The following is a 26,765-nucleotide window of genomic DNA, read 5'->3' on the forward strand; positions in this document are numbered from 1 at the left end:
GTTCTCTGCTTGGGCAGCAAGGGATGGTTTCCTTTGGGACAAGTGAGACCAGGTTGTGGACCAATGTCAGGCTCACTGATCAAGATCMTCTTGATTTCTGGCTTTTTCCTTGGCTACCAGAAGTAGGAAAAGGACTGTCACCAGATAGACTATAAAGACCATGGTGCTGTGAAGAGTAGGYCAGAGTGCCTTTTGGGTACCTGTGTGCTCAATGGCTTGATTTTACAAACCACATCTTAGGGTGTGCAAGGACAGGAAGTTCAGCTGAGGTTTCCAGAGAAAGTAAGCTGATAAGCCAAGCCAATGTTTCTTTGCATGCCATGGAAAAGGCAGTGTTGCACATCACTTGGTTTCTGCAGCTCCTTCCTGCCCATTTAAACTGGTGTGAGAGCACGGTGGCCCCAGGTACCTGCTCTCTAACAACAGCACTTATTGCTGGAATTCTTCCACACAGACCAGTGTGRGTGACTCCCTGAATGTGCCTCACTTGTCTGTCATGGGTGGCTTGAAAGGATCAGCATTTTGTTCTGGGATCACTGTACAGTCTAAATCATGACATTTTTTTCTTTTTCCTCTTGTGTGTGATAAGTAATACTTGTGGAAGTTGTTGAGAACGATGTGGAATTGAAAGCCCTCTTTCTTCCAGAAGCCCCTCCCCAGTATGTGTCAACAGCTGTAAATACTTTTCATTGCAGTTGTCACACTTGGTTTGAGATCACGAAGGTGAAAGTCCATAGTAAACTTTCTGTTTTACCCAAATACACTTATTTGACCTTATGAAAAACCAAATAAACACACAATATTGTGGCCTTGGGGACAGGCCAGGAAAAACTCAGTAAATGGAGCAATATCATCACCTTTCATGGCAGTGCAGATGATTGAAGGAAAAGTATGTGCTGTCAACAGCAGGGAAATCCATTTAGTTTATTTACTTTCCTTCAGTTTCTACTTCTCATCCACCATGTTCTGGGTTTTTCTGACTGCTACTTGTCAGCCAGGTGYTCAGAGAGCTTCCTTGTGAAAACCCTAAATCTGTCTGCAGCTAAATGCTGTGCTGGGGCAACCCAGACTGTGGCCAGGTTATTTCTTCATCGGCTTGGCACAGTTTTCTTGAACCAGAGAAATTGCATGGGGTTAGCTAAGAACTTGGTCCCAGCCATGTCTGGCTCAGGCTATAGACACCTATTTATCTAGAAATAAATTTTATAGCTAGGTGTGTGTTGGGCTGTGCACACAGCTGCTTGGAGCAGAGTTAGGAGCTGAGGTGGCTCCTGAAAAAGCCTGAGATAGAAAAGATTCTACATGAAATGAGGGTGGTCTTTGTGCAACAGCTACCATGGTACTGGAGATCAGGCCCAGCCTGGATTGTCTGTGTTAGGCTCAGCCTAGTGCAGACCTCACTGTTGTATGGCAGATTTCCATCTTGTTGGTATTTATTATCACTGATGTTTCCTGGTATAATGTGTGCTGACGCTGGAAAGGATTTCCACTGTGATACCCAGGCGTGGCTGCTGCCTTTGGCAGAGTCATTTGAATTCCAGGGGCTGGAATTACTGAAAGCAGAGCTGGGATATGGCAGGAGCAGAGAATGCAGGAGCAGAGAATGCAGGAGCAGAGAAGGCAGCACTGGGCAGGGGGGCTGGGAGAGAGGTGGGAGCTGCTGCTGCCAGTCCAGACAGGCTGGGTCATCCCACACTGCCAGCACCGAGAAAAGCAGGTCAAAACAATCTCCTGGGACTGGCATGAAGAAGGAGAGGGGAATGTCTGGAGAGCTGAGGGCTCTGTGCAGTGCAGCCTCTTTGCTGCCATGGTTCCCCCTGCGCTGTGCCCTGTCCCTCCCTGGCCCGTTCCCGGGGGGAGCAGCCCCAGCCGTTCTAGGAATAGCTCGGATCGAGTCAGCAGCCGCCAGTTCCGGGAAGCGCGGCCCCGGGCCCTGCGGGACGCTTCAGGGAATTCTCGCTGCCATTCCAAGCATGGCAAAAGAGCTCGGCCACTGACCTGGGGCTCCCCGTGCCGGGGGCAAACGTTTGGAGTCAGGCCATGGCACTGGGAACGTTACCAGAGACTGGAGGGGMTGGAGATTTATGTCCCGCTCAGCTCTTTACTACAGAATGTTGTTTGGCTTCTTGAGGGATCGAGRGAAGGAATTTGCTACATAAGAGACGGGCAGTAGTGACCACAGGAATTTAGAAAAGGGATATGGAGTTAAAAGGTCAAAATTCCCGCCATCAGTCATCATCTCCATGGTAGGAGTCAGAGAGGGTGCCAGGAGCTCAGACAGAGATTTGGGGACCCTGAAAACTCGCACARCCACATGACCTTGAATAAATGGAGCAAGACAGAATGAGCACCAGTGCCTGGTGCTGCTGTCCTGCACTTTGTGCTTCCCAGGGCCAYGGCTCTCATCAGTCCTTGGCCTGTCCCGGGTTCAGGCCTCTGCTTCGTGTTCCTCCTTCCAAAGCAGGACACGATGGGAACTTTTCTCCCAAGCCCTGCCGAGCTTCTAAGGAAAATACTCAGCATGACACTGACAAATTAATGTTATTCTTACTGCCCACTTAGAAGTTAAAATAATTTCCCATGTTGCTGGCAGCCTGGGAGGAGTGAATTTCTCACAGCATTTGGCTTTAAACACATCTTTTACATGCAGTAACTGAATTGCTCTGGATCAACTTCAAATTAGCAGGGAGTTGAGAAAGTGTGTAAGTTGGATATTGGCTCCCCAGGTACTTTTCTCAGCCACTGTAGCAATGCTGCAGACAGTGCCTGCCTTTCCAGTTTTGGGGTAAGGCACACGAGGAGGGTTCTCTCTCCTGGGAGAGGTGGGTTAATCTACCACGAGCTGCTCCAAGACAGGAGGAAAGGACTCGCATTTTCTGGCCTTGTGGCCAGACCAGATGAGTCCCCTAGGCCTTGACATCACCAGTGCCATGAATTTTATTGGGATATTACCATTTTGCACACTATTTCCAGTTTTGTCCTACTCTTTAAAAAGTCCTGTGAACTCTGTTCCAACTTTGACCCTGAATTTTCCTTTGATTTGAGCTGACAACCACAGCTCTGTCACACCGTGCTCCAGCCAGCATGTTGTCTTCTGGGGCTGYTTGTTTAATGCCATCAGCTTTCCCCTAGACTTTAGAGCAGATTGTTTCTTTACATTCACATTTAATGCCTTTCTCAGGTACCAGTCAGCCCCCAAACATCTTTTTCCCACTGTATTTATTGTAATTCTGCTTCTAATGTTTAAACAGGCTTTCTCATACTGCTTTGGAGCCTTTCCTCCTCTTTATTTTTTATTTCCCCTATATTTCTCCACTGTGGAGAAACTTTCATAAAATGAGAGCCAACAAAGTCTTTTCAGCTCACTTACASCCTGGGTTTGGGAAGAAGCAGATGCTCATGTTTGTGGGGGAGGCAGCTGTTCTTGCTCTTCATGTAAAAGACCTTAATGCATTCACAGGATTATGCTGCTGGAGTAGCTGTTCCATCAAAGCCATAGCAACTTCCTTGTTGCCTTTGATTTTCTTAGCCTTTTATATGTGTTTGGTTTCTATGAACAACTAATTAAAATGCAGAAGAGTAGCTCTTTATTAAGGTTCTATTAACATTTAATTTGCTTTTCAGTTTTTGGTAGCAGATCAAAAGGCTTAGCTTTTTCCTAGAAAGATAACGAAAGAGTTGCAGTGCTGTGCTGGGGTAATGCTCTTTTAACAACTTCATGTGCTCTGCAGGGAGGTGGGCAGAGACCCCCTGCCATCAGGGGTTGTGGGAGGAGGGCACAGTGGGGTGTTCACCAGAACTTGGGGTGTCCAGGTGCCACAGGCAGGAGCAGCTCTGCTGGCTGTGCTCGGAGCATCCTCCCTGCCCGTGCTCTGCAGAAGGTTCTGTGCCTCTTGCTCACCTGGACACGCCTGAGATCCTGAATTCAGGCCCTCCAGCCCACCCTCCCTCATCCTCTCTCCCTGTTGTGCTTTCATACCACGAGGGTGAGTGCTGGCTAGAGGGTGATTCCTCATCACAGSTTCTTCCTGCCCTCCCCAGTTTTTGCTGGTGTGTAGTTGATGTAGGTGCTGTTGAAGAAAAGATTGCCTGTGGATTCTTCAGCTGTCGTCTTCCTCTTCCCCATAGAGGTTCAGTTCCATTTTTGTTACCTTGCTGTGCCAGGTTCTTGAGGAATTGGGAGATCAATTCTATTTGCTTTGTTTGTAGATGCTCTGCTCAAATGGAGTTATTCYCAGGTCTTTCAGAGCATCACCACTGTGCCTGGATATAGCTAAAACAGCAGAAGYAGCTTTTCTTTCATGTTTACATTTTTCCCTTGTTCACTAAATATTCTCCTTTTGGATGCAGGCATGTCTTTAAAACACACTCCTTGGTTTTGTGACTTGTTGCTTTACTGCACCAAAGAGACAGGATGAAGCTGAGGGAAACCAAAAAATTCAATATGAAGTTGGGGGGAAAAAAAAGAGAGAAAGATTTCCTTCTACTCTCTTTTCCCTTTCTGCAACTGTTGCAGGTGCCCCATATCATTTCTGTGTTATCAGCTGCTGCTTATGTGGTTAGACCCTGCATTTCAGCTGTTGCTGACTGCCAAGAAAGAGGGGTGGTTTGATGACAGAAACTTCTYGCTGCTATTGTAGATCAGTGGCAGAGAAATAGAGCAATTATCTTGTTTGTTTGTGAAGTCTTGAGGGATTTTTGATCCATCCATTGTTGCTTTTTCTATTGACTTTCCTTCTAGCAAAGGTTTGCTTTGAAGTTTGCACGTAACTCGTTTGTTACGTGTGTCTGCAAAGGGTGAAACAAGTCTCAACTTTTCTGGCTGCTCACTTTCAAACGAGCTGTGCAATGATTCCTCAAAGGAGCTGTCAAGGAGTTAACTTTTTATGAATTTGTTACCTAATCTGAAGGGTAAAGAAGATATTCAGCTTTTCCTRTGGGAAACTGGAATCCTAAAGCAAACATCCTCCCCCTCCCTAAACACACAGGTTTATTACTATAATACTTCCTTTGTCCTGTAAGAGAACTCCCGTTCATTCAAATATTAAATGCAGAGGAAGTTCCTGCCTGAGCAGTGAGTTATGATCAATGCCTGGGATTGGGGATCTGAGCATGGCTGTGACCCCTGCAGCCTGGACTGGCTACCCAGGCCCTTTGGCTAACTGGGTTGTGCCATGGGCCGTTTTGGTTCCTAGAGTAAGGCAGCTTTTGACCTTCCTCCTGTGGGGTGTTGTGTGTCACATTGTCATGGCAGGAGTTGCAGTGGAAAATCCCACTTGCTGGACTCCATGGAACTGACAGCAGGGCTGGCACAGCAAGGAGTGTGGAGCAGCTGCAGAGAAGCAGCAATCGCTGCAGTTTAATGATTAAAGACTGTCCTGCTCTCTTTGTGGTGTCTCAGGAAGGTGCAGAAGGCATGAGACTTCCTGCCTCGTTAGGCAGGGGAGACATCTGTCCAACCTGAAATTGGTGTTGTCCTTGGAAGAGGGTTTTCCCTGTGAACCGCCTCCTTGGGTGGGGTTTGGGGAAGGCCTTTGCAGATTTCTTGCTCAGYAGTGGATAGGAAGCCTCCCAAGGTATTCACAGCACCATATGGCTGCAAGGTGATGTGGTGCCAGTGTATTAATTCCCTCCTGAGACTGCGTATCTCCCTCTTTGTTTGCCTTCTCATTTGTTATTCTCCTGTTGCACGACCGTCTAGGRGAAGGGTGGAGGAAGCAGAGACAGGTGAAACATTTACAAACAACACAATTTCCTGGGATAAGGCATTAGCAGTTGTCTTTATTGGTGCTTCTCAGTCCCAAGGGGATGTTTAAGCAGCTCAAAGGCTGTRCAGACCATCTGTGCTAACAGCAAAGTGCAGTGCAGGGGCTGATGCCCCACTGGCACAGCCCTCCCTGACACAGCTGGAARCACGGAGTCCCTAAAGCTGCCCGGGTGCAAATGGGGGCTGTTTGCATGATTTGCTCTCCCCGTTTTGGGTGAAGGACCCACTGGTGCTGCAGAGCCACAGCTCAGAGCCATCTGCTGCTGCAGCCTGGGGCAGGAGAGCACACACCACTGGAGCTCCACAAATAAAGTGTGTGTGCTCGGTGTCCTTGGCCTTACTTCCCCCACTTTGCTGTGTGATCACTGGGATGAGTTTGCACAGTGAGCAGCAATTCCTRTCACAGGGTGAATTGTGAGTAAATTTTTGCTCTGCAGCTTACACTAAAAGTGTGTGTGAGGCTTCCATCTTACCTCTTTTCTAGGCATTGCTTCCCAAACTGAGACACGTACACTGTCAGTGTAAGGTGCAGGCCAGGTGTGGGTCTTATGTCCTTTCCTGACTCCAGGGAAGGTTATTTTTCAGCTTTGTGTGCTTCCCTAGGCAATATTTTCAACTGATCCATCTTCCTTTCCTGGCTTTCTGTGTTTCACACAATTTGCTTGTAGAGCAAAGCGGTGGGTTTGGTTTTCCCCTCCCCTTTTTTTTTTCCCTTGTGATAAAGCTGTTCAATTACCCTCCTCAGCAATCCCTCCCTCTGTGCCCTGATTGGGCGTGTGGCAGAGGAGGGACTGCTGTCAGCATGGCTCAGTTCCTGGAAGAGCTGAAGCGCAATGGAAATGACCCCAGGGAGCAATGGGCTTTCCACAGAAACCTGATGGGGGAAGGGCTGCCGGAGCCTGGATGGCTTTAAGAGCTCATTTCGTTTCCTTTCTGCAGAAAAAGGGAAAGGGAGGGAGTGTCAGTGCTGCACCCAGCTTCAATCACAGCAGTGGGCTGTTAATGCAGCATCCTGCACAGTARAGACATTGGGCCATCCTTTGGTAGTTCTATGCCCCGGGGCACCCTGTGGGTGCTGTCAGCATCCTTCTCATCTCAGAGACCCAAAKGCTCAGGAGGGAAATTTGTCCCTTCCTTCCTTACACTGTAGATTTGTAATTCTACATCATATTGCCATTGGTATGATGTTTTCCTTCACCTTTCACTATTTTACTTTTCCTGCCTGTCTGCTTTTAAAGGAACAAACATGAATTGCAGATTTCACAGCGGCGATTTAACCTTTTTCCTCTCTTGTACTTCTGGGCGGGGCTGGTGATAGGGCCTGGACTGATCTTTTTGGACCAATCATCCCACGGATATTTCGATATTTACAGAATCACTTTTATCTTCTTTTATCTAGATCAAATATCTRTTGCCTGTTGTTTGAGGGCAAGCAGGGAAGAAAGGAAAAATACCACCTCAGTCCTTATGACAGAGGCCTAAGGGAGTTAACATTAAACGAAAAATCTGCCTGTGCCACAGTATGGAAATAAGACAACAGTGGAAAGATCTGAAAGTTTCTTCCCATCCCAGCTTGCTTTGGATGCAGAGAGCCATATCCTGTGGGTGCAGCCTGAGGTGTGAACAGGCACAGGAAGGTGCTGCTGCCTTGGTGCTGTCAGACTGAACCTGCATGTAGGAAAATGCTGCTGTGCATCAGAGCAATCCTGTGGAGCCTACAAGCTTCAGCTGCCCCGAGCTCAGGAGTTGTCAGGAAGTCAGAGTGAACTAAGGCAGTGCCTGGATTTGAARTGCTTTTGCTCTGTGTACTCGGTGTCTTCCAAGAGGTTGATTTTATGTAACTCACTGAAATGATTTAATTACCTTGTGTCTGAAACTGAGACCAGAACGTGGGGAACTTAGGGTGCTGTGAGGTACAGGGTTATGCAACCCTCCTGCAGGTTCTGCTGGGCTCTCAGCAGGACAGGCTATTGCTCTGAGAAGTTATCTGCTCAGGACTGGTTCCCACTCCTGTAGTGTGGGGTGAGCATTGTCTCAGACTGCAGGCACCACTGGCACCAAGATCTAAAATTTCCTTGCCTGCACAGGTGGCCCTTCAAAGTTTTAAGCAGAAGAAAGAGATACTGCTGATCATGTCACACTTGGTCCATGGATGGATCCTGCTTAACCAGCAGCAAATATAACCCTGCTTCTTGCYTAGTGAAAGGTCAGAAAGGACTTTGATTTTGTTTCCTGCCCCAGGARTCTCTGCCACTGGCTCCTTCAGTGCCACAACAGAGCCTTTTGTTAGGCTGTCTGCAGCCACTGCTGCCCAGAGTGGGTGTGACTGCCCTTTCCTGCACACTTGGGTGACTTAGCTGGGAGCTGCACCACATTTTCCACAATAGGGTGGAATTCTTCAAACACTACAAACTATTAGTGCACCGTATAGAAAAGGCAAAAAGTACTTTTCCAAGCAGGAGGGTTGAGTACAATTAAAAATTTATTTTTCCTAGCTAGTTGGTCTTCTTTTGGAGAAAAAAAACTGATAGTACTTATATATGTATATATTATATTATATGTAAATCAGTCTAGTATTMATAATAAAAGGACTTGACATTTAACAGCACAGGGAAGTGAAACTAATCAGATCCATTGTATGAAGGCTTCATGAGGAAATGCTGGTTTGCAGTTGGTTCCTTTCCAAGCAAATCCTCTTAACCATCTTCTGTCAAGTAAACACAGGGTAGGAGAGGTTYGTCACGAGAAGGGTGTAGCTAGATGTAATTAGTAACAGAATCCAACTTTCCATGAAAAGCYTGTTAGTGAGGAGTCAGACCTGTTGAGGTATTCTGCTCCTGCTCTGTCAGGGTGAGCTCCCAGAGAGCAGCAGTGATTCCTTGGTCAGCAGAGCTGCCTCCAGCACGGTGGAGAGAAAGGGCTGAGCACAGCACTGGGGTTTGTGCAAGAGCACCAGAGCACAGGGTGTGAGCTCTGGGATCAGAGGTCAAGCCAGAGCTCTTGCTGTTTGAGAGGGAAAGGACCAAGGAAGATTGTATGGTGAGGAGCCCAGAGACAGCTTTGCCTCCATCTAAAGCCAGGATCAGAAATGTGGGGTTGATTGTGCTTTCCTTTATRGTCCTACCCCTCCGCTGCACTTGTCTCCTGTGGCAGTGGAGGGAAGGAGGGAGGTTGGGTCATTTACAAATGGCTCTTGCTCAGATTTGAGGCAGCATTGCAAGGGCRAGAAAGAGTCACCTTTGCACAGAGTAACTTTGGGCCTGACTTGCTTTGTGTCGAGGTTGCTGGTGTGGGGCTGAGTTCAGCGGAGGCGGCGGCGCGGAGAACCACCCCCTTTGGTGCTGCCATAAGCATTTCTGCAGGATTGCTGCCGGGGCRTTTGGGAGCTGCCCTGGGTGAGACTCTTCAGGCCTGGGTCGAGTCCTGCTTGCTTTGGCGCCGGGCGCTTTGCCCACTGTCCRTAAAGGCCGTTCCCGCTGCGGCGCCGCCAGCCGGGCGCCAGCCGGGGTTCTGGGTCAAAGGAGGCGGCCTGGGGGACTTGAGCACACTTTGGTCCCCTGGTCCCTCACCCAGGGTCCTCCCCAGGCCATGGGAGCCCCTGTCTCCCATGGGCAGCCTCTGTCTCCCATGGGCAGCCCCTGTCTCCACGCCATTGTCTGTAAATCCACTGACCCAACGKGAAGCCTTTGTGTAGCCCTGTGTCATCCCTGGGGATAAAGGAACTATTCGAACTCTCTTCTTGGGTGGTTCAAAGGATTTTTKACATGGTGCACAGGGTTGTTTTCAGTGTAAAATTGCAGTAGGAAGCGCCTGGCATAGACARAATAACTGGTTTGAGTGAACACAGCTACAGTTGGTCTGTTTTGACTTTGATGTAGAAGGAATGACCCACTTTCGGCAGGGACAGCTGTCCTTTGGAAAACAGAAGTTAAACTGTTACTTGGTAACTGCGTAGGGTTTGAAGTGCCTCTGATATCCCAGTTTGTCCTCAGCTGYTGAACCTTGTGGTTGCCTTTGTGTGTCTCAAGGTCAGACTAGTCACCAGTGATAATTTGGTATCATTCAGGTATTTTCTGATGATCTGGAAGAAGATCACCAGCGCAGGGAGCAAAAACGAGGAGTAACATGAAAACTCCACCCATTCAGGCACTTCTGTCAAGGACCATGTAGGAGATGTACACTGATTCCTTTGCATCCTCAGCCTTTTCATTCCTGCCTCCCCACTGGAGGTCATGGGGAGGACACACAAAGGCCCAACATCCCTCTGCAAAAGAAAAAGGAACCAAAAAAGAAACCTCCTCTGTTTGCCAGYTTTCTGTATGTTCCCTGAATATGCACATAGTTCAGGTGGGAAAGGAAGAGAAAAAGAAGAAAATAAGTGTTGCTGAGGTTCTTAGATCTAAACAGTCAAATTAAAACACAAAAAAATCCAGAGACTTTTCAGTGGAGATTGTCACTGTCTGACATTTTGCTGTAGTGATACTCATTGCTTTAACTATTTACAGRTCAGGTTGTATCCTTGTACCACTGTGCTTTTCCTTGTTGCTATTGGAAGGTATCCCAGCCACGGTTCCTTCAGGATAAGGATCAAGTTAAGAGGTTTGTGCCCATGGAGCAGGACTTCAGAACACAATTCATGTTGATTTTTAACAGTCATCTTGGCATATGTGTTGGTCCCAAGGTTTAAAACTGGGGCTGGGAGATGGAGCTGAAGAGAGCCTGTGTGAACCATCTTTGCTCACTGGCATTCTTCACACAGGTGGAGTTTTGGGGGTGTCTSCACAGTACTGAGTTGGGCTCTGTCTTTGGCAGTAATTGCAACTGGCACGAATACCTAATGGTAGAAAGGCTAAAGGGCCTGGGTTTTCCCCTTTTCCTTTGGCTGGCAGCATAACGTAAATCTCATTTGATTTATTTCCCTTTGCATCACAAAGCCATCTCTACAAGGCAAAAGAGACATGAAAAGTCTGTGTTCCCTGACAGAACTTGAAAAGCTTCCTTTTGTAGACTTTAATCATCAGCTGCCTCCAAACAAGCACTGCTGCACTGATCGTATCAGCCTTAGGAAGGCTTGAGGGAAAGGGTAAAAAAATAATTCCTTGATACTTTGTTTTCCGTGATATCATCGTTTGAAGTGCCCGTCTTGGAAAGGAAACACCCTGGAGCAGCCAAGCACTGGGAATATTTATATCTCTGGAGCTGGGCAAGGTAAACCCAGTGAGGAGTGTGACCTCAGCTGGCTACGTCAGTGTTTGTTGGGCTGTTCCATGAGATCCAGGGCTACCTGGAATGTTCCCTTTGCATTAGGTCATTTGTTTTGTCAATAACTGAGAATTGTGAGAGCCTTCTGTTTCTGCTTCAGTGAGAATTGATKATGCTTGTTTTGGGGATCACTATAGGATATACGGTATTTCTTGTAAGCCTTTGGGATTTTAACTCACCTAASTAATAGGCTGAAGAGAGATGCTGCTGGTGGGGATATGGGAAGAGATAAAAACCAGCTGCTTTGACAGTTTCCTATTTCACTTAACTCAAGCATAAGAAGAGAATGTTTCTTTTGACTCAAGAAAAAGATTGTCCTTGGTTTAAGAAATTCTTTGATCGGAGTGTTGTTCTTCCATCAGCTAATTCCTCTAAGAAGAGCTGATACAAAGGTGGTGATTATTGGAATAATATAAGCCAAAAGGCAAACACAAAATAAACTTTAAAATTAACATGCAAAATCCTGCTTGTTGCCTCCTGCAAATTAGGTAGAGAAGCATAAGCAGGATAATTTATTATTTTTATTGTTTATTAGTCAAGCAGGTCTGATTGATAATATGTGATGAGGTTGTCTGGTTATGTTATGAAGTGGACTTGCTGAACCCACCTCTCTTCCCATCCAAGACTGGGTGGAATCTTTCCMCTTCCAGTAGCTGTGCTGAACCGTGCCTTTGGAATGATGGTTTGTATAAGCAGTAATACCAACGTGATGATCAATGCATATTTTCTGTTAAAATACCAATGCACATCTATGTTAGGAAACAGCAGCAGCCAGCATGTGACACCTTCACTTACTGCACCAGTCCATGTCACACTGTCACTTGACACTGGCACAAATTATTTTGTTTCGAGCTGTGTGCCTAATTTGTTCTGGCTTATGTAGTGAAGTTTCCTCTTTCAGGCTGTGCTATACAGCCAGGCAGGAGAGAGCTAAGGGACGTAAAAACTGCCTTCAGTGCCTTCTTCACAGAGCACTTGTGATGAGGGACAGGATCAGACCTTCTCCTCCCACTGTGGGTTAGCAGGGCACAGGGAAATGAAATGCCTCTCTTAAGCCAGAGCCAAGCTAGAAGGTTAAATGCAGCCTGGGGTGCATGAACATRTCAGATGGAAGCTGGTGTGGATGAAGGGAGATCACTGAAGGAGTAGTGGGGACCACAAGGAGTAGGAGACCAGTCTGCTTTGTGCGATCAGAGTGGAGAGTGCAGCTATTGATTGTGTGTAACACAATCAACACCTTCTGCACCTCAGTGTTTCCCTGCAAGCTCCATGGCAAGCTCTTCCTCCCAGCTGATTTTCAGTATCCCGGGGCACAGAGGGTGTTACAACATCTGCACACTCTGGCTTGGAACTTGACTCAGGGCTTGTGGATAGCCCTGAGTCAGCAGCCTGGCAGGTCATGCTAACGGTGCTCCGAAGGATTTAATCAGCAACAAAAGGTTTGGCATGCACAGGAAAGACTTCAATCTTTTGTATTCTTGGAAAGAAAAGAGTGTTAGCCTGTACCAGRATTGTTTAGCCCCTGCTGATCCATCCCCAGCTCCAGTGCTGTTTAGGCCGTGTTCTTCCCAAAATGCTGCCCGGTGCCTCTCAGCCAAGATGATTTCCACAGCACAGGACTGGAGGGAACAGACCTAGAGAGGGGTGAATTACACAGAGTCTTAGAACAACTTAAGGAGTGTTTCAAAACCAAGGGCTTAGAAAAGAGTGAGGCATTTTCAAAAAGTTAAAGAGATTTTCGAAAAGTTCCCTGGAAATAATAATATTAGATCATGCTCTAGGCTATTTCACATTAATGTTTTAATCATAACGCCTTTTATTAGTGCTGAGSACTTTCAGACAAGTGCAAACATATAGCATGTGCACTGGGCAACAGATTTCTTCATCATATTTCCAGGCTTGGAGGTAGTGTTTTGAACTCTGCCTCTGCAGCATTTGGCAGCCACTGTGATGGCACTTGCATGATGGGAAGAATCCTTGCCAAATTGGGCAACTTCTGACAAGTATAAACACAGCTCTGCCTTCTGTAAGCTAAATTTTGAACCATATTGCTGTTCTMGGGAGGAAACAGCCCTGACATTAAAGACTCTGGAGTCTCTGATCAGCTATTAAATCTCTGCTGCTTTGCATTGAGTGAGCCCACAAAGAACAGGCAGCGAGGGATGGTTGGTAGGGAAGGGCATCCCAGGAGATGAGCAGTGGCTCTTGCTGTCTCTTTGTCCCAGGTATCACCCAGATCTGTTGTTTTTAGTTCTCATCACAGAAAGCTCTCTTAGCCAAGGTGAAATGAATTTGCTGAGATYAATCCAGGCTCGGCTGCTCAGTTTTCCACGGGTTGTTGTTTACATCCCGAAGTGGCATTGCACGTGTTCTGACAGGAATAKTTGTAGGTGAATTTAGGAAAGCCAGATCTTAACTGTAAACTGCACCATGGCCTTTTCTTCTGATTTTAAAAGAACAACATCCTTGYTGGAGACAGTCTGTGGGGGAAGGGTTTTCTTGTGTTAAATCACCTGTACTCCAGTGTTAAAATTTCCTTTAAAGACAAATTCATGTCAGAATTTCACGAGGAATAAATTTGTTTTCAGTAAAGCTAGGAATATGAAGTGGACCAAATTCAACCCTCAAGTAAATGAATTCCCATCCCACTYCATGGGAAAGGAGCCTAGGTTTAGCCTGTTGTGTTTTACAGGTTTCCATGGCAGGGCTGTTTCAGCAAGGGCASAGTTTCTCCAAGAGCCACAGTTGGAAAAGTTGCAGTGTATCTTCCAGACCAAGGCAGTCACATGGTGGAGTTACTGGGCAGGCCAGAGTCCAAGGAACTCCAGTCCTGGCTGAGCTCTGCCACTGAGTTTTGGTTGACAAACTCTTCCTTTGTCCTTCCATCTGGCATATTAATATTAGATTTTTGAGAAATAACAAGTCTCTGATGWTCTGTTTGAGCAATCTAATGGTGCAGTAGCCAGTATTATTTCAAGCTTTTATTGTCACTGTAGTACTATGCGGGGTCATTAAAACAAATGCCTTTCCTGGCTAGATAAAGTGTTCTCTTAAAATAGCTCTTTTGACAAAAAATAACCTTGTATTTGGTTTTTGCAACTCAATCGGAGCTGCTGCAAAGTGCATTTACACTGCATTTAGGAAGTAAYGGCATTGAGGGGAAAACCCCTGCCAGTGACCTCTGAGGAAGAGGAGCAAAAGGGGCAAGGTAGTTCTTGWTCATGAAAGGAAACCCTTCTGTGTAAATCTAGGTTGGTGTGTCAGGCTGGAGCRGTTCTGACTGAGCCCTTTCCTCTGCTGGGCCAGGCGGCTTCCCCAGGGTCTGTTCTTTTCTCTATTGAAATTAATCAAATGATGATTTTGCAACCGGGAGGACCGATGGGCCAACAGCCTGTCTCCAGCTGTGACCACTGCCACAACAGGGGAATTGAGGGACTAAGCAGCAGTGGTTTGTGGTAAAACTTCCTTTTTTGTTTTCTCATGTGTAGTGAATATTAGCTGGAGTTCTGAAGCTTTGTTGTTTTATCTCGCCTTTCCAAATACAAAAAAAAAAAAACCAAAAAAACCCCTCTGAATTATTATGTTAAGATTGTTAGTAGGTAAAGCCCAAACTGTATTTTACTTTCCATAGTTTTCTTTTGAATTTTAATGCCCAGGCTAACAGTGAAGCCCTTAAAATTACTCCTTTCTATCTGGTCAAGGTGTTGCCTACCAATAGCCTTTTCTTCTGAACAATATATTATTTTTCAAGTAGAAAAAATTAGCAAGAACTTTAGTTCTTGCTAAAGTTTGGAAGAGTGTGTTTGTGTAGACTCCTTAGTCTACATGATTGAACACTGGAAGACTCTAATTTTATTCCGAGGGTCACTTTGTCATTTTTCCCTGAGCTTGTTTTTTGCGTGGTGGAGGTGGTGACGGATGTSTGATGGATGCTGCAGGATTGTTCCTGCTCCCAAGGGCCGCTTGCTGTCCTTGTTTGTGCAGCAGGAGCCACATGATGGTTGTGTTTCTCGRGAAGCAGCAGCGGCGGATCAACACGAGGTTCATACGAGGCAGCATTAGCCTCCAGATAAAGCCGTGCCTCCGCGTGTTGCTGCTCCCTGGGCTCTGGCAGCCGGCATTAGGAAAACCCATGGAAGCAGGCCTGGGTGTGGGCAGAAAATAAACACATCTCTGAAGAGCTGAGTCTGAGTCTGAACGTGTTATCGGCGCTCTTAGCAACGGCGGGGCCTCCTCGCTGCCGTGCCTTGGGCAATGCTGGCAGCGCTGCTGCCCATGGACTCCCGCTTCAAAATTCAAAACCAGCTTGCTGTGAACAGGCAGAGGATGAGCGGTTCTGCCCAAGGCAGAGCAGATCTCTAAGGAATACGTTATTTTTATCTCTGACTGGTTTGTTTGGTAAGGAGCTGCCCAGACTGATGGGTTTTTCTCCTATTTTCCCCATGAATGACAGGTGGGGGTTATTGACAATGCAATGTGAATGCTGAGACAATGCTGCTCGGAACTGAGGGAGCTGGAAGATGTCATTTGGTACCCACTGGAAGATGTCACAGTTCTGGCACATTTTCACTGTGTATTGTTTCAGCTCCACTCCAGACCTTTGGACTGCTGATGATTTCTGGGGTGGGGAAGAGGATGGATAGTGCAATTCCGTCAGGATTTCAGGTGTCTCAGCAGCCATTAAGGAGAGATAGGAGAGGATTGTGATACTTGGCTTCTCACAGATTTGAACATGAGAACATGTTTRGCAGAGCAGAAGAGTCACACATACAGTGTCCAGTTAATTTTGGTTTTAATTCCCTTAATTTCATGCATAGCAGGTAAGACTGACAAAGGAATTTGGGCTAGAAATGACATGTAATAGGTCAATAACTGGAAACCCCTGACCACGTCTGTTCTGAGAGAATGAAATACACTCTGCTGATTGACTTGATTTGATGGTGGCTCCCCTGGCTTGGACTGGGGGATGTTGGGCACTTGAAAGATCTGGGGAAAGGACTAAGATTTCAATAAGTTAGAAAGGATAGGGATATGTGAACGTAAATGAGTTATTTTACCCTTGCATGTGTTGCKTTTTCAAAAGGCTGATGATTTAAGACAGGAAATGGTACCATATGTGCCTGACAAACTGCAGGGGAGCTCTGCTGTGGCACTGGGCCATGGTAATGTGGTTTCAGGCACGAACTGGGATTTCTATTCCTGATCCTATCAGCCTGCTTTTCAGACTCTGAGGGCTCCACACCCATGTTTCTATCTGTAGACAGAAACTGTAAACCAAGAGAGAATCCAAATTCCTGTACATTGGCTCAAAAAAACATACAGGTGTCAGTGGGAGAGGAGCTGCAGCTGTGTTTCAGTGCTGATAAAGGCCAGTCTGCAAGTCCATGAATGCTCCTGTTTCCAGAGATGTGGAACTCAGCTGTAAAATTCAATTCAGTCTGTGCAGAGGTTTGGTGCAGGACTTTGCAGAACACGAACCTGTTTTAACTAAATGTGCTGAAGGTGCAGGARTGGCTGTTGTTAAGCTCACAGCKGATGCAGTGAAACCATGTGTGACTGCAGCTCTGGGCCAGCCTGGTTCATTCCAATCATTTCCACCTTGAGCCTGTGGAAAGGGAACAACAGGGTTTCCTATATGGACCCACAGCAAGAGTTTAGCCCAGCTAAGAAATTAAGAAATCACTCARTAATGTGTCAGAAATGCTGCATTTTTCTTTCCAGTTTTTTCCAGGGTCTGCAAAGTTTCCTTTTGAAAATGGATGAAGCTTTTCCTTTCTATTGTTTYTGTATTTCCACTTGTTTTGTGTTTTGCTCCTACCCTAGTTCTCTTTTCATATTTCCCATAAAACCAAGAGGGACGTGATTGTTTAACCACTTGACCTGGAACAGATTATGCCATTGCCAGCATTTCCTGGTTAGTGTGCAGTGGAAATCTACCAATTGACTCATGTTGATGAGATTGTGGAAACAATATTTGCTAGGGAATGCTGGCCCCATGTATCAGCCCCATGGCTGKCATAGGAAGCACAGCACTTGCTCTGAGAATACTTTGAAGCCGTATTTTTGAAGCCAGTGGGTTCACAGTGGTAGAAGGATGAAGAAGAACTAGTTCAGTTTGTTGGGGAGTTTTTTTCTGAGTATGTTTTCCATTTTCCAGTGGTTGGGAGTACATTATGCTTGCTTTGGGCAGGGCGGGGGACAGCTCTTGGGCATCTCTTCCTGGAAGAGGAGCACGGAGGGGTCACAGTGGAGTCGTGTCAGTAGTGGTGTTGCCTCAGTGTTTCAGAGGCTGAACAGATGAGGTGTCCTCTGTGTCCCCTGATATTACAGGGCAGATTCACCTCCCCATGGTTTCCCCACCTGCTGTGTGGTGTCTCAGGTGATGTGAGGGGAAAGGCTGCAGGGCCACAGGTATAGGGACACTGTGGCACAACAGCACCAAAAAAGGGGAAAATGAATCTGCCCTSGATCTCCCACCCAAAGCACTGCCTGCCCATTTGTGTTCTGTCTCCTTTCCCCTACGTTGTATTGTTTTTTTTGTGGCACACAGAAACAATACAAGAACCATTCCTGTGTTCCTTCACATCATTAACAAATGTTCCTTCAGTCCTTATTAACTTGGGACTTGGGATCTGCTCATCTGTGTGCAGCAGAAACCCTGCCCACAGTGGGTTTGGTGTTTATTCTCCCAGTATCTCAAGGGGCTTTTTTTGTTAAAGGCTTTTTTTTTGTTTGTTTGAAAAAAGTGGTCAAGAGTTTGCCTGGTGTTCTTGAGGAGGATTTCTGTGAATAGGGAATTAATTAATCCATTTGGATTTTACCAAAGACATTTACACTGAGTGGCTTTAAAGTATATTTAAAATGTTTATTTAAAATCCAGAGTCAACTGTGTCAAGATAGGACAAACTGACTTTTTTGAGTAACTGTATTGTTTATTTGTTGTATTGCAGTAGCACCTAGAGATCCCTACTGTGCTAAATGCAGAACAAACACAGAACAGAGCTGGTCCCTGCCCACGGGAGCTCACAGCCTTCAGCCTGGGGTCAACCAGGAGCTCCTGGACTCTCCTGGGGCAGTGAGTCAAACCCACAGCTTGACCTCCCCATCACCCCCAACGAGGAAAAGATCAATTCGGAGGCAAGTTTCAGAGAGCTAAACATGCCCTTTCCTGCTGTACACTTCTCCAACTGWTTTCTCCCAAGCTATAGCTACCAGGCCTGTGGCTGAGCTGCGCAGGCTTCCTGAGATCACTGCTGCTCCTTGGAGAGCTGTAGTTTCCTTGTTCCCAGTGTCCTCAGGCAGACAGAGGTGTTTGGATAAAAGGAAGCCTTTTCAGTGGTTTATCATTTATATTATTTTAAAAAAAAGTTTTCCTTTTTGCCTTCTAAATTTTCATTCTCACACAGTGCCTTCCCATGGTTGCTGCCATAGGGGGTAAGGGAGAAGGATATACGAAAAAGCAAACCTGACATCACACATGCACACTGTCAATCATCAAAGTATCAAAAACAAAGCTTGCAACAGCACAAACTTGTATAAATGTGGAGAGAAAAAAAAAGGACACTGACTAAGCACATCAGGCCATCTTGTCCCTTTTGGCAGCTTTAAGTTAGGGTGGAAGAAACTCACCCATTTTTTAAGCTTGTCTCCTGGGTCACCATCCCATCCTTTTCCATCTTCTCTCAGAACCCTCAGGTATAGCTGGGGGTTTGTCTATTCTGATTTACAGAGCTGCAGAGAGTCCCAGGGAGGGCTGCACAGGGACTCCTTAATGTTCATTCATGCTAGAACAAGATAGGGGGTCTTGGGGTCTATCATATCATAGAAATGATAATTTCTGCAGACCTGTCTGTTCCCTCCTCTAATCTCACTCGATGGCATGGACTGGCTCCTACAGGCTGTGGGGGTGATGGGATTCAGCAAATGAACATGAAGGGGCAACCTGTCTGTGCTGGTTTGGGACAGATCCCATTTGCTGTTTGTCCCTCCTGTGAGTAAGAGTGGGGAAAGAGTCATTGTGCTTCATCTGCAGGGGGTGAAAGGGATGAGGTGTGAGAAGRAAACCCAGAGCCAAAAGCCTAATTATGGATAACAAACATACAAGTCAGAGCAGGGGGAGGAGAGGCCTGGACCCTGGCAAACAGCAGCGTTGTGGTTTGCAGTGTGTGCTCCAGCCTGGAGCTGGCRGAAGCTGCGTGGCCGGTGACTAATGCTGGCAGGAGCAGAGCACGTGGCAGTCTGGCATCGTGTGAGCAGGGGACAGGGACAGCTCTTGCTGCTGAGCTGCCTCGAAGTGTTACCCCAGAAATAAATAAATAAATATCGTGAAGCTGTGCGTGTCACTGGTGCAGCTCAGCAGAGCTGTCTCTGAGCCCCTGCTCGAGGGGACCTTGGTTTTGCCCCATGTCTCAAGGCAAGGGCAAGGTCAGGGAACAGCACTTCAGAAACACAAGCCAAACACTGGGTGCTCTGAAACCAAATCCTTCTGCCTGCATATGAAAAAACTGGGTTTCTAATTACTTCTTTCTAAATGTTTTGTCACAAACTTCCTTTGGAGATGGAGAAGATGGAAAAAAAATGGGATGAGTGCTCCCTGACCCAAMCTCAATATCCAGATCTCTGCTCAGAGCTCTCAAGGAAGATAACCTTCCTCAAAGAAATCTCCTGCCCACAACATGTGATGCAGCACATAACTCTGGGAGCTCCCACTGTCCTCTGAGGTTGTGCTACTCTCTGTAGCTAAGGAAGAAAAAACAAATAGTCTTTACCTCTGTAGAGGTGGGTCTAGATACAGTCATGAGTCTCATGTATCCCAGAAGCCTGGGAGAGCTTGGAYGTGGACTCCTGTAACCTGTCACAGGGACAGGCTCAAACAGAAGCTGTTTGGATGTGAATCCAGATCCAAATTCCCACAGAGCTTTGACTGCCAGTTGGCTGGGAGCCTTTATGCTATCTAATTCCACAAAAGAAACAACAAAAACCAATAAAGTAAAAGGTGCTTTAAAAATACCATGAGGAGAGAAACTGCCATGGAAATAAATAGCGAAAATAACAACGTTAACATGTCCGGTGTCACAGCAACTCTGACATTCAAGTAGTGTGGCTGTGCCTACAGAGCTTCTCACAGCCACTGCCGGCACAGCCCGAGGGTCAGAGCTCAGCTGGTGTCCCAATGCTCACTGAAACAACCCACTCCTCCCTGGGGCTGGAATGGATGTGAAGAGAAGGGGAGAGGAAAGATGGATGCAGTCTCTGCTGATAATCAGGTCRTCACTGTGCCCACCTTTAGCGGGACAGAGACACAAAGTTCTCGTGCTTCAGTCGTTGGTGCCTGAGGGAGAAGGGCCGCGTTTCAGAGCTGGAAAGGATATTGCTTCAGGTATTCGCCCATGCGGCGCGGCAGGGGCAGCTGCTCCACGGCGGCCGTGCACTTGTTGATGCGCAGGCGGCACAGGTGCTGCAGGCTGGGAATGCTGTCCTTGCGGCCCAGCGGCCGGATGAGCTTCAAGTGTACTGCGGCTGCTGCCATCTCCTTCTGCAGGGGAGGTAGAGGAGACGGAGGCGGGTAAGGAGCCTCGGTCTTGCTTTCTGTTGTGCAGGACATGACATAGTGCTGGATGAGACTGACCACATCTGGGAAGGCCAGGATGCGGGGTTTGGACAGGTAGTTGGAGTCCAGGCGGAACTTGCTGTCAGTGTACTCGATGCGCACGTTGGTGGGCCCTCGGTTTGTCTTGACGGACAGTGTGAACAGGTAGCTGGGGTGGGTGCTGTCTCGCACCAGGAAGGTGCCCTCAGGCATCTTCTGCAGGTGCTGCTTGGCCTCACTGGCGGTGATGGAGCCCCAGTACCAACCTGGAAAAACAACCGAGAAAGGATTTGTTAGTGAAAGAACGTATCAAAGGACTGGCAACCTATGGTTGTGAACCAGGTTCAGGGCCTGGGAAGCAACCAGAGGCACAGCTGAGAAGACCTTCAGAAATTAATACCAAGTTCTAAGGGTTTCCTGCCTRTGCTTGTCACTGCTGTGCTGGGGCTTGGAATGAGACTGATGGCTGCTGCAGCAGAAAAAACATTTTTTTTGCAATTCCTTCCCTCAGTTCAGTTACAAAAGATAAATAAATTAGTTAATGACACAAGTTTGTAGGGACTGCAGATTCACTCTTGTGTTCACAAGATTCAGCCACAGCTGTGACAGAACCAGGTTCCTATCTGAAGTGAGATCAGGAGATTCTTCCTGGCTCTCAGATGGCAGAGTTGGGTCCCTGCACCCTTCTGGCCCTGTTGACTTTGTGATTGAGTCTTACCAGATTCTCGCAGGTAGGAGAAGGTTTTTGCAATGCAGAGAAGGTCCTCTTCAGGGTCCCGTGTCTGAGGTGGGTTGCTCTCTGGAACTGGAGCTGCAAGGGCAGGTGCAGACTCCTCCTGGAAGGCCATAACTGGGAGAGGCTGCATGATGGGCTCTGACAATTCCTCAATGCCCCTGAGTGACAGTCTCCTGATCTTCTCCTCTGCCAGCAAAGGATGAGGTCTGAAATGAAAGGCACATTCTGCTATTTATCCTTGCCTTGAGATCAGTTCAGTGCATACTGCATTGAACAACAACGTGTTGAGTTTTACAAACAGCTCCTCAGCACGATTGTTTCAGAGAGAGGCAAGGGAGGAGGAAAGAACACAAAGATGAGCCCTTAGAAACAGAGAGAGTGAGTTGGTCTCTCTGGCCTTACAAAAGKTGATCTGTCTTGCCATTTAGGATGATTTGAACCTGATATTTTTAGATGCTGCCTTTTAATACATAGTTTCAGAGGCAGTACAATTTATAGCAGCATTACGGCTTCATTTATGATGTTGGGGTATTTCAGTTTCTGCCAGTCATTTACTGCAATATAATTAGAAGCAGAATTGGGAATAGCTTGGGTTTTGTCCTACCCACTTTCTGCTCAAGGATGACCTGRTCCTAAATGAATCTGCTAAAACTCAGAGTGAGCTGATTGTGTAGTAGAATAATGGGAATTCTTGTTTCAGCCAAGCCTGTGCACTACATCCACCCCACTGTTCAACAGCTCGATGGAGAAGTCAGTGTGGCTGTAATCCCTGCAGGATTGCAGTAGGAGGAGACTCTGCCATGGCCAGGCTTCTAGAACATGTATTCCTCTGTGACCAAGAGAGAGCAGTGGTGTAGCCATTCAGCATCTAAATGCAGTTTCAAAAAGCCTGGAGCTCTCATGGTGCTCCTCCTCTGCAGCATGGAGATTCCTAAAGGAAAGCAGAGCTCCAGCAGGAGGATGGATGTCAGAGGTCAGGCAAGTCTTCATTCCCAAGCAAGCTCCAGAGCAAGAATTAGTTCATGTCCCGGTGTGTGTCAGTTCTTTGCCTCTGTGTGCTCTGTCCTGCTGTATATCCTGTGTCACATCYCACCATGCCGTCCCCAACACACCTGAGACGTTCTTTCAGACACCAACAGAAAAAACGGCTGAGAGAAATACACTCAGTCTTCAGTGTGGCACTGTCACAGCATCACTGGAGCTGACGGGGATGGCACAGGGTGCAGCCACCTCAGATCACATTTTAGAAGCAGGATACCTGCTTTCTTTCACAGCATCTAATCTATGTTTCTTTATTTATATTAATGGGTAAGAAGCCAGGCTGAATAAAAGTGATTGTTGGCCCTTATCCTCACCAGGGACCAACCCTTGGTTGCAGGATCTGCATTTTCARGGGCTTTYACAGAACTGTGCATCTGGATGTATTTTTGTACYTGGAGATCATTGYTGGRAAAGCTACGAGTTCTCTTTTAAATCCTCCTTGAGATACATTTATGGGTGTTGAGGGCTGCGTTTTCCAAGATACTTGGATGTCTGCCTCTTAATGTCTGTCTTCACAAATGCCCAGCTGCCTGCCTCTTTTGGGAAAGAAGATTCCCAGTTCTCCATTATCCCCCTTTTTGCACAGAGAGGACCATAAACCAGCTCAGTTGCTTGGARCATGGTGCAAATAACACCRAGRTCATGGATTTGATCCCCATACGATTCATTCAGAGTTGGACTCGATCATCCTTTTGAGTCCCTTTCAAGTCAGAATATTCTGATTGTGATCCTTCTCTGTACTGAACCTAATTAACAATTGGTGCTGTGCAAAGAGGGTGTCCCAGGCCTGCTGGCRGAGCAGTGTCTCTCTTACACCAACTGTTCCCTGAGCTGAAATGACTGTGACTGATCCTAAGGCACATCAGTCCTGCACCATTCACTACCCATTCACTCCCAGARCTCAAACACTGCACTCCAAATGTCAAATCTCTCTGAACTTATTTTCTCCTGAAAGTTATTCTGGTCTACCTTCAGGAAAGGTCAGGAATATGAAGAAAACTTTTCATAGCATGGAACTTTTTTTTTCTTTTTATATACAAATTTCAGAGGGGAAATAAGGAGTTGGCTGAGAGATGGGGAAGGCAGAGATAGCAAAGCTACACGGGAAATGTCTGCCATGAATCAGGATGAAAGCTGTTACCTTCAAGGGTTGTATCAGTTCAGTTTGGTCCTCAAAAAAATCAACTGTGTAAACTTGTCAGTAGGTTTCTTTTACAGAGCCCATGTGCTTGAGATGGGGTTTCCCACTGCACTCATGCTCTGCTGCCTTACCCTTTGTGCCGTGTGAGGCTGGAGGAGCCCAGACCCTGTGCAGSCACTGTGAGGGTCTTTCCACTGCAGCCGAGGAGGGCCGGGCTCACGCATTTCCGATTTTCCTTCTATACACTGGCCTCATGCCCCTCTCTGTCCCTACAAAACCCCCCAGTGCCACTGTAGACTCAAAGGGGCATGGTGGAAGAGAGAAGGATTAGAAATTCTGACWGACTGGCAGGTGCTTGTGTCCTAAACGACTTTATATGTAGGTTGAAGAAAGAACAGCTGCTGCTGGGAGCAAACAGAGCAGCTCCAAGCACAGGAAGACAAGACTACAACTTTTAATGCAAGAACGTTTCCAAGAGGGTTAAGAATTCTTGAGTTTGCTGGGTTAAGGACCGATTGAAAACCGTTTGCTGACATGAAATAGATGGCCCTTTGGTGGGGCAGAAAAAGGATTGTAAAATAGTGCGTGTAAGAAAGTAGAGGAGAGACATGGAGGATCAGGACTCAATAGAGCAGTGTTATTGCAACAGCTGTGAGGAGGAAACAACCATATGAAATTTGGCATGTCTAGCTGGTAGTCTGGGTGCCCCTTCAAAAGAAACAGCAAATGAACTTCTCCTGCACTGTGGCAATTAGTGTTTCAGAAAGCCTTGGAACTGCAAGAAAGTTCAGGAGAATCAGGTATGTCTGATAYAATTTAGTGTTGGCTTTGTAGTTACTGTGCTATTAATAAGCTTAACTTTGTAACACAGTATAAATTCTACAAGAAAAGGTGTGGAACTGCTCTCTCTTYCATCAGCCACATCCCAACACTCCAGTGGGAGCTTGGTTGGAATAGGAAGGAAAATACAGAGTCCAAGATATTTGGAATACTAGAGGATAATGAAAATGGAGCAATAAATGGTCTTAAAAATTGACATTAAAACGTCTACACATCTGGCTCCATAAYAAGTTGTTGKTGGGTAAGGGAAGCAGTAGCTCTGGTATGTTGACCCTAGAGAAAGCTTTAGATAAGGGTTTCCCAAAGGCCAAGCTGAAAACTGAATTCCCTTTGCCGTGGCTATAGGAACTGCAGCCGCAGACTGAAAATAAGAGTGAAAACAAACCCTCTTGCATAGTAGGAAATTACTGGTAAGCACGAGCTCTCCTTGTCTGTGGAACAGACTTGGGGGGGGGGGGGGGGGGGGGGGGGGGGAATGGGGGATGGAAATGGCAGAAAATTCCCCGTGCTTCTGTCATTGCAAGCAGACAAGGAAGACTTCCCTCAGAGGAAAATCCACTGAACACTGGAGTGATAGGAAATACTGATGTGGTGGTGTAGGCTGAAACAAATGCTCACAATTTCCAAGTATGCAACATGTGTAAAAATACCRGGTGATTCCTGCACACCAGATATTCGTCAGTTGATGAACCGAGCTGGTCACAGGAACACTGAAGTACCAACACATCAGTACAGATACCAGAGAAGGCACTTGGGTGTTAACCTGTTCTCCTGAATGCAGATGTGGAACTATCCGTGTGCCCTGCGTGGCTCTTCTACAGAACGCTGTGTGTATGTACRTGCACTTAAACTTACACAAAATTGGAATTAATTTAGCATCAATAGAATAGAATTCCTTAGAAATAGACCAGAGCACCTAAATTGCAAGGAAGTTTTTCCCTTGTAAGCAGTCTGTTTCCGAGAGGATTTTAGAGAACACCTGTGGCGTTGGGTTGGTGTCCCCGCCTGAGCTGCATCCACCACACGAACAACACACTCCCAAGTTATTTTTACTCTCCCAAAAAACACTGAATTTTCAGCAATAGAAAACACGGACATCAGAATACTTCAGAAATGTTCCATAATTTTGGCCTTGGAATCTAAAACGCAAGACACATACGACATMCAGAACTCAGCACTCGGCCAGCCCAAGCCGTTTCCATTCCATTATAGTAACACATAGCATCACACACGAGCTGAAAAACTGTCCCACAGAACCTTCCTAATTACAATTATCAACGCATAGCTTTTCACAGAAGACTGCAAAGTATCTTACCCCTGAACACAGAGGATCATGTCACTCCCGGACCAAGGGAAAAGCATTAAGTCTTCAAGAAAGTGGGAAATGCTTTCTCCTCTTGCCTTCTTTGCTTCCCCGAAGCYGAAGCGGCGAGTTCAGCCTCTAGTTGGGCTTCACGGTGAGAGAAGGCTGGCGAGTCCCAGCAAACCCTTCTGCAGGTTGTTTCAGTCGCAAGAAAACCCAAGAAGACGAGCTGTCCGACGAAGACTTAAGCAACTTTGGCCAAGAAAATACGTGCACTCTCAGTGCTTTAGAAAAAAAATAATGTATTCTTGTTCTGCTTTTCAGAAAGCAGCAACAACAACAAAAAAAAAAGTTTAAAAAATAAGAGAAAAAAAAGAAATTATATATATTTGAAGAGGAACAAATCTTCCTTCAGAGCACTCTGAAGTAGTAATAAATAGGTACCAATAAATAAGATCTCCCCGAGTGCTGCGGGAAGAGCCGGAGCAGCGACCTGTCTTAGCGCTGGCTCCGGAGAAATGAAGCTCCGTGGAAGAAAAAAAAAAAAGCAAACCTCCTTAGTAATCTTTTGTGTGTCCCTTTTAATCTGTTCCAGGAAGTGAGGGATTCCTGGAATCGTATTGTGCTCGCATCAGTCTTCCTCTATCAGCCACGAGGGGAGGGGAAAAAAAAAAAGAGGTATAAATAGCTGTGCCCAGCACGGCCGCGTCCATGCTGCCATGGCCGGGGGAGGGAGGGGAGCGGAGCCGAGCCCTCCCGRCGGGCAAGCAGGGGAGGAGAGGAGAAGGGAGGGGAAGCTCTGCGGGGCCGCCGCCGCGCGTGTTCGCGGAAACGCCTTTGATCCATTTCCAAGAACTTTCCAGGAACGCGGGGCCGGCGCGCCGGGCGCTGCCAATGGGCGCCGCYGCCGCATGCGCGGGGCCCGCCCGGGGCGGAGCCGGCAGCGCCCACCGCCTCCTGCCCGGGCTTGTGCGCAGCTCCCCCGGCGCCCTGCTGCTCGCCACGGCTCCCTTTGATTTACTCGCAGTTATGTGCCATTTCCATTCATTGTTCTTTATTTGTCGTTTTTCTGTGTCTTTTTATGCC

General features: G+C 46.9%; 2 protein-coding genes across 2 annotated transcripts in view; one reads left to right on the forward strand and one right to left on the reverse strand.

The window, feature by feature from the left end:
* The window catches only part of MAPKAPK3 (MAPK activated protein kinase 3), a 102,485-nt gene that overhangs the window by 21,588 nt on the left and 54,132 nt on the right, over positions 1-26,765 (forward strand). The gene's annotated exons all lie outside the window — the stretch shown is intronic.
* On the reverse strand, positions 20,014-26,530 carry CISH (cytokine inducible SH2 containing protein). Its single transcript, XM_057368018.1, has 3 exons — positions 25,692-26,530; positions 21,337-21,560; positions 20,014-20,884 (listed from the first exon to the last, which is right to left on the reverse strand). The coding sequence occupies exons 1-3, from the start codon at positions 25,736-25,738 to the stop codon at positions 20,382-20,384; spliced, it is 774 nt and encodes a 257-aa protein (XP_057224001.1). The 5' UTR covers positions 25,739-26,530; the 3' UTR covers positions 20,014-20,381.

The sequence above is a fragment of the Malurus melanocephalus genome, unplaced genomic scaffold (assembly GCF_030028575.1).
Source record: "Malurus melanocephalus ecotype Western Australia unplaced genomic scaffold, MMel_1.1 scaffold_87, whole genome shotgun sequence".
Lineage (NCBI taxonomy): Eukaryota > Metazoa > Chordata > Aves > Passeriformes > Maluridae > Malurus > Malurus melanocephalus.

Coding starts and splice junctions, on each gene's coding strand:
- CISH (XM_057368018.1), bottom strand. CDS start 25,738: ATGCTTTTCCCTTGGTCCGGGAGTGACATGATCCTCTGTGTTCAGGG. Junction 21,561..25,691: donor ATGATCCTCTGTGTTCAGGG/GTAAGATACTTT, acceptor CTTTCATTTCAG/ACCTCATCCTTTGCTGGCAG. Junction 20,885..21,336: donor CTCCTACCTGCGAGAATCTG/GTAAGACTCAAT, acceptor TTGTTTTTCCAG/GTTGGTACTGGGGCTCCATC.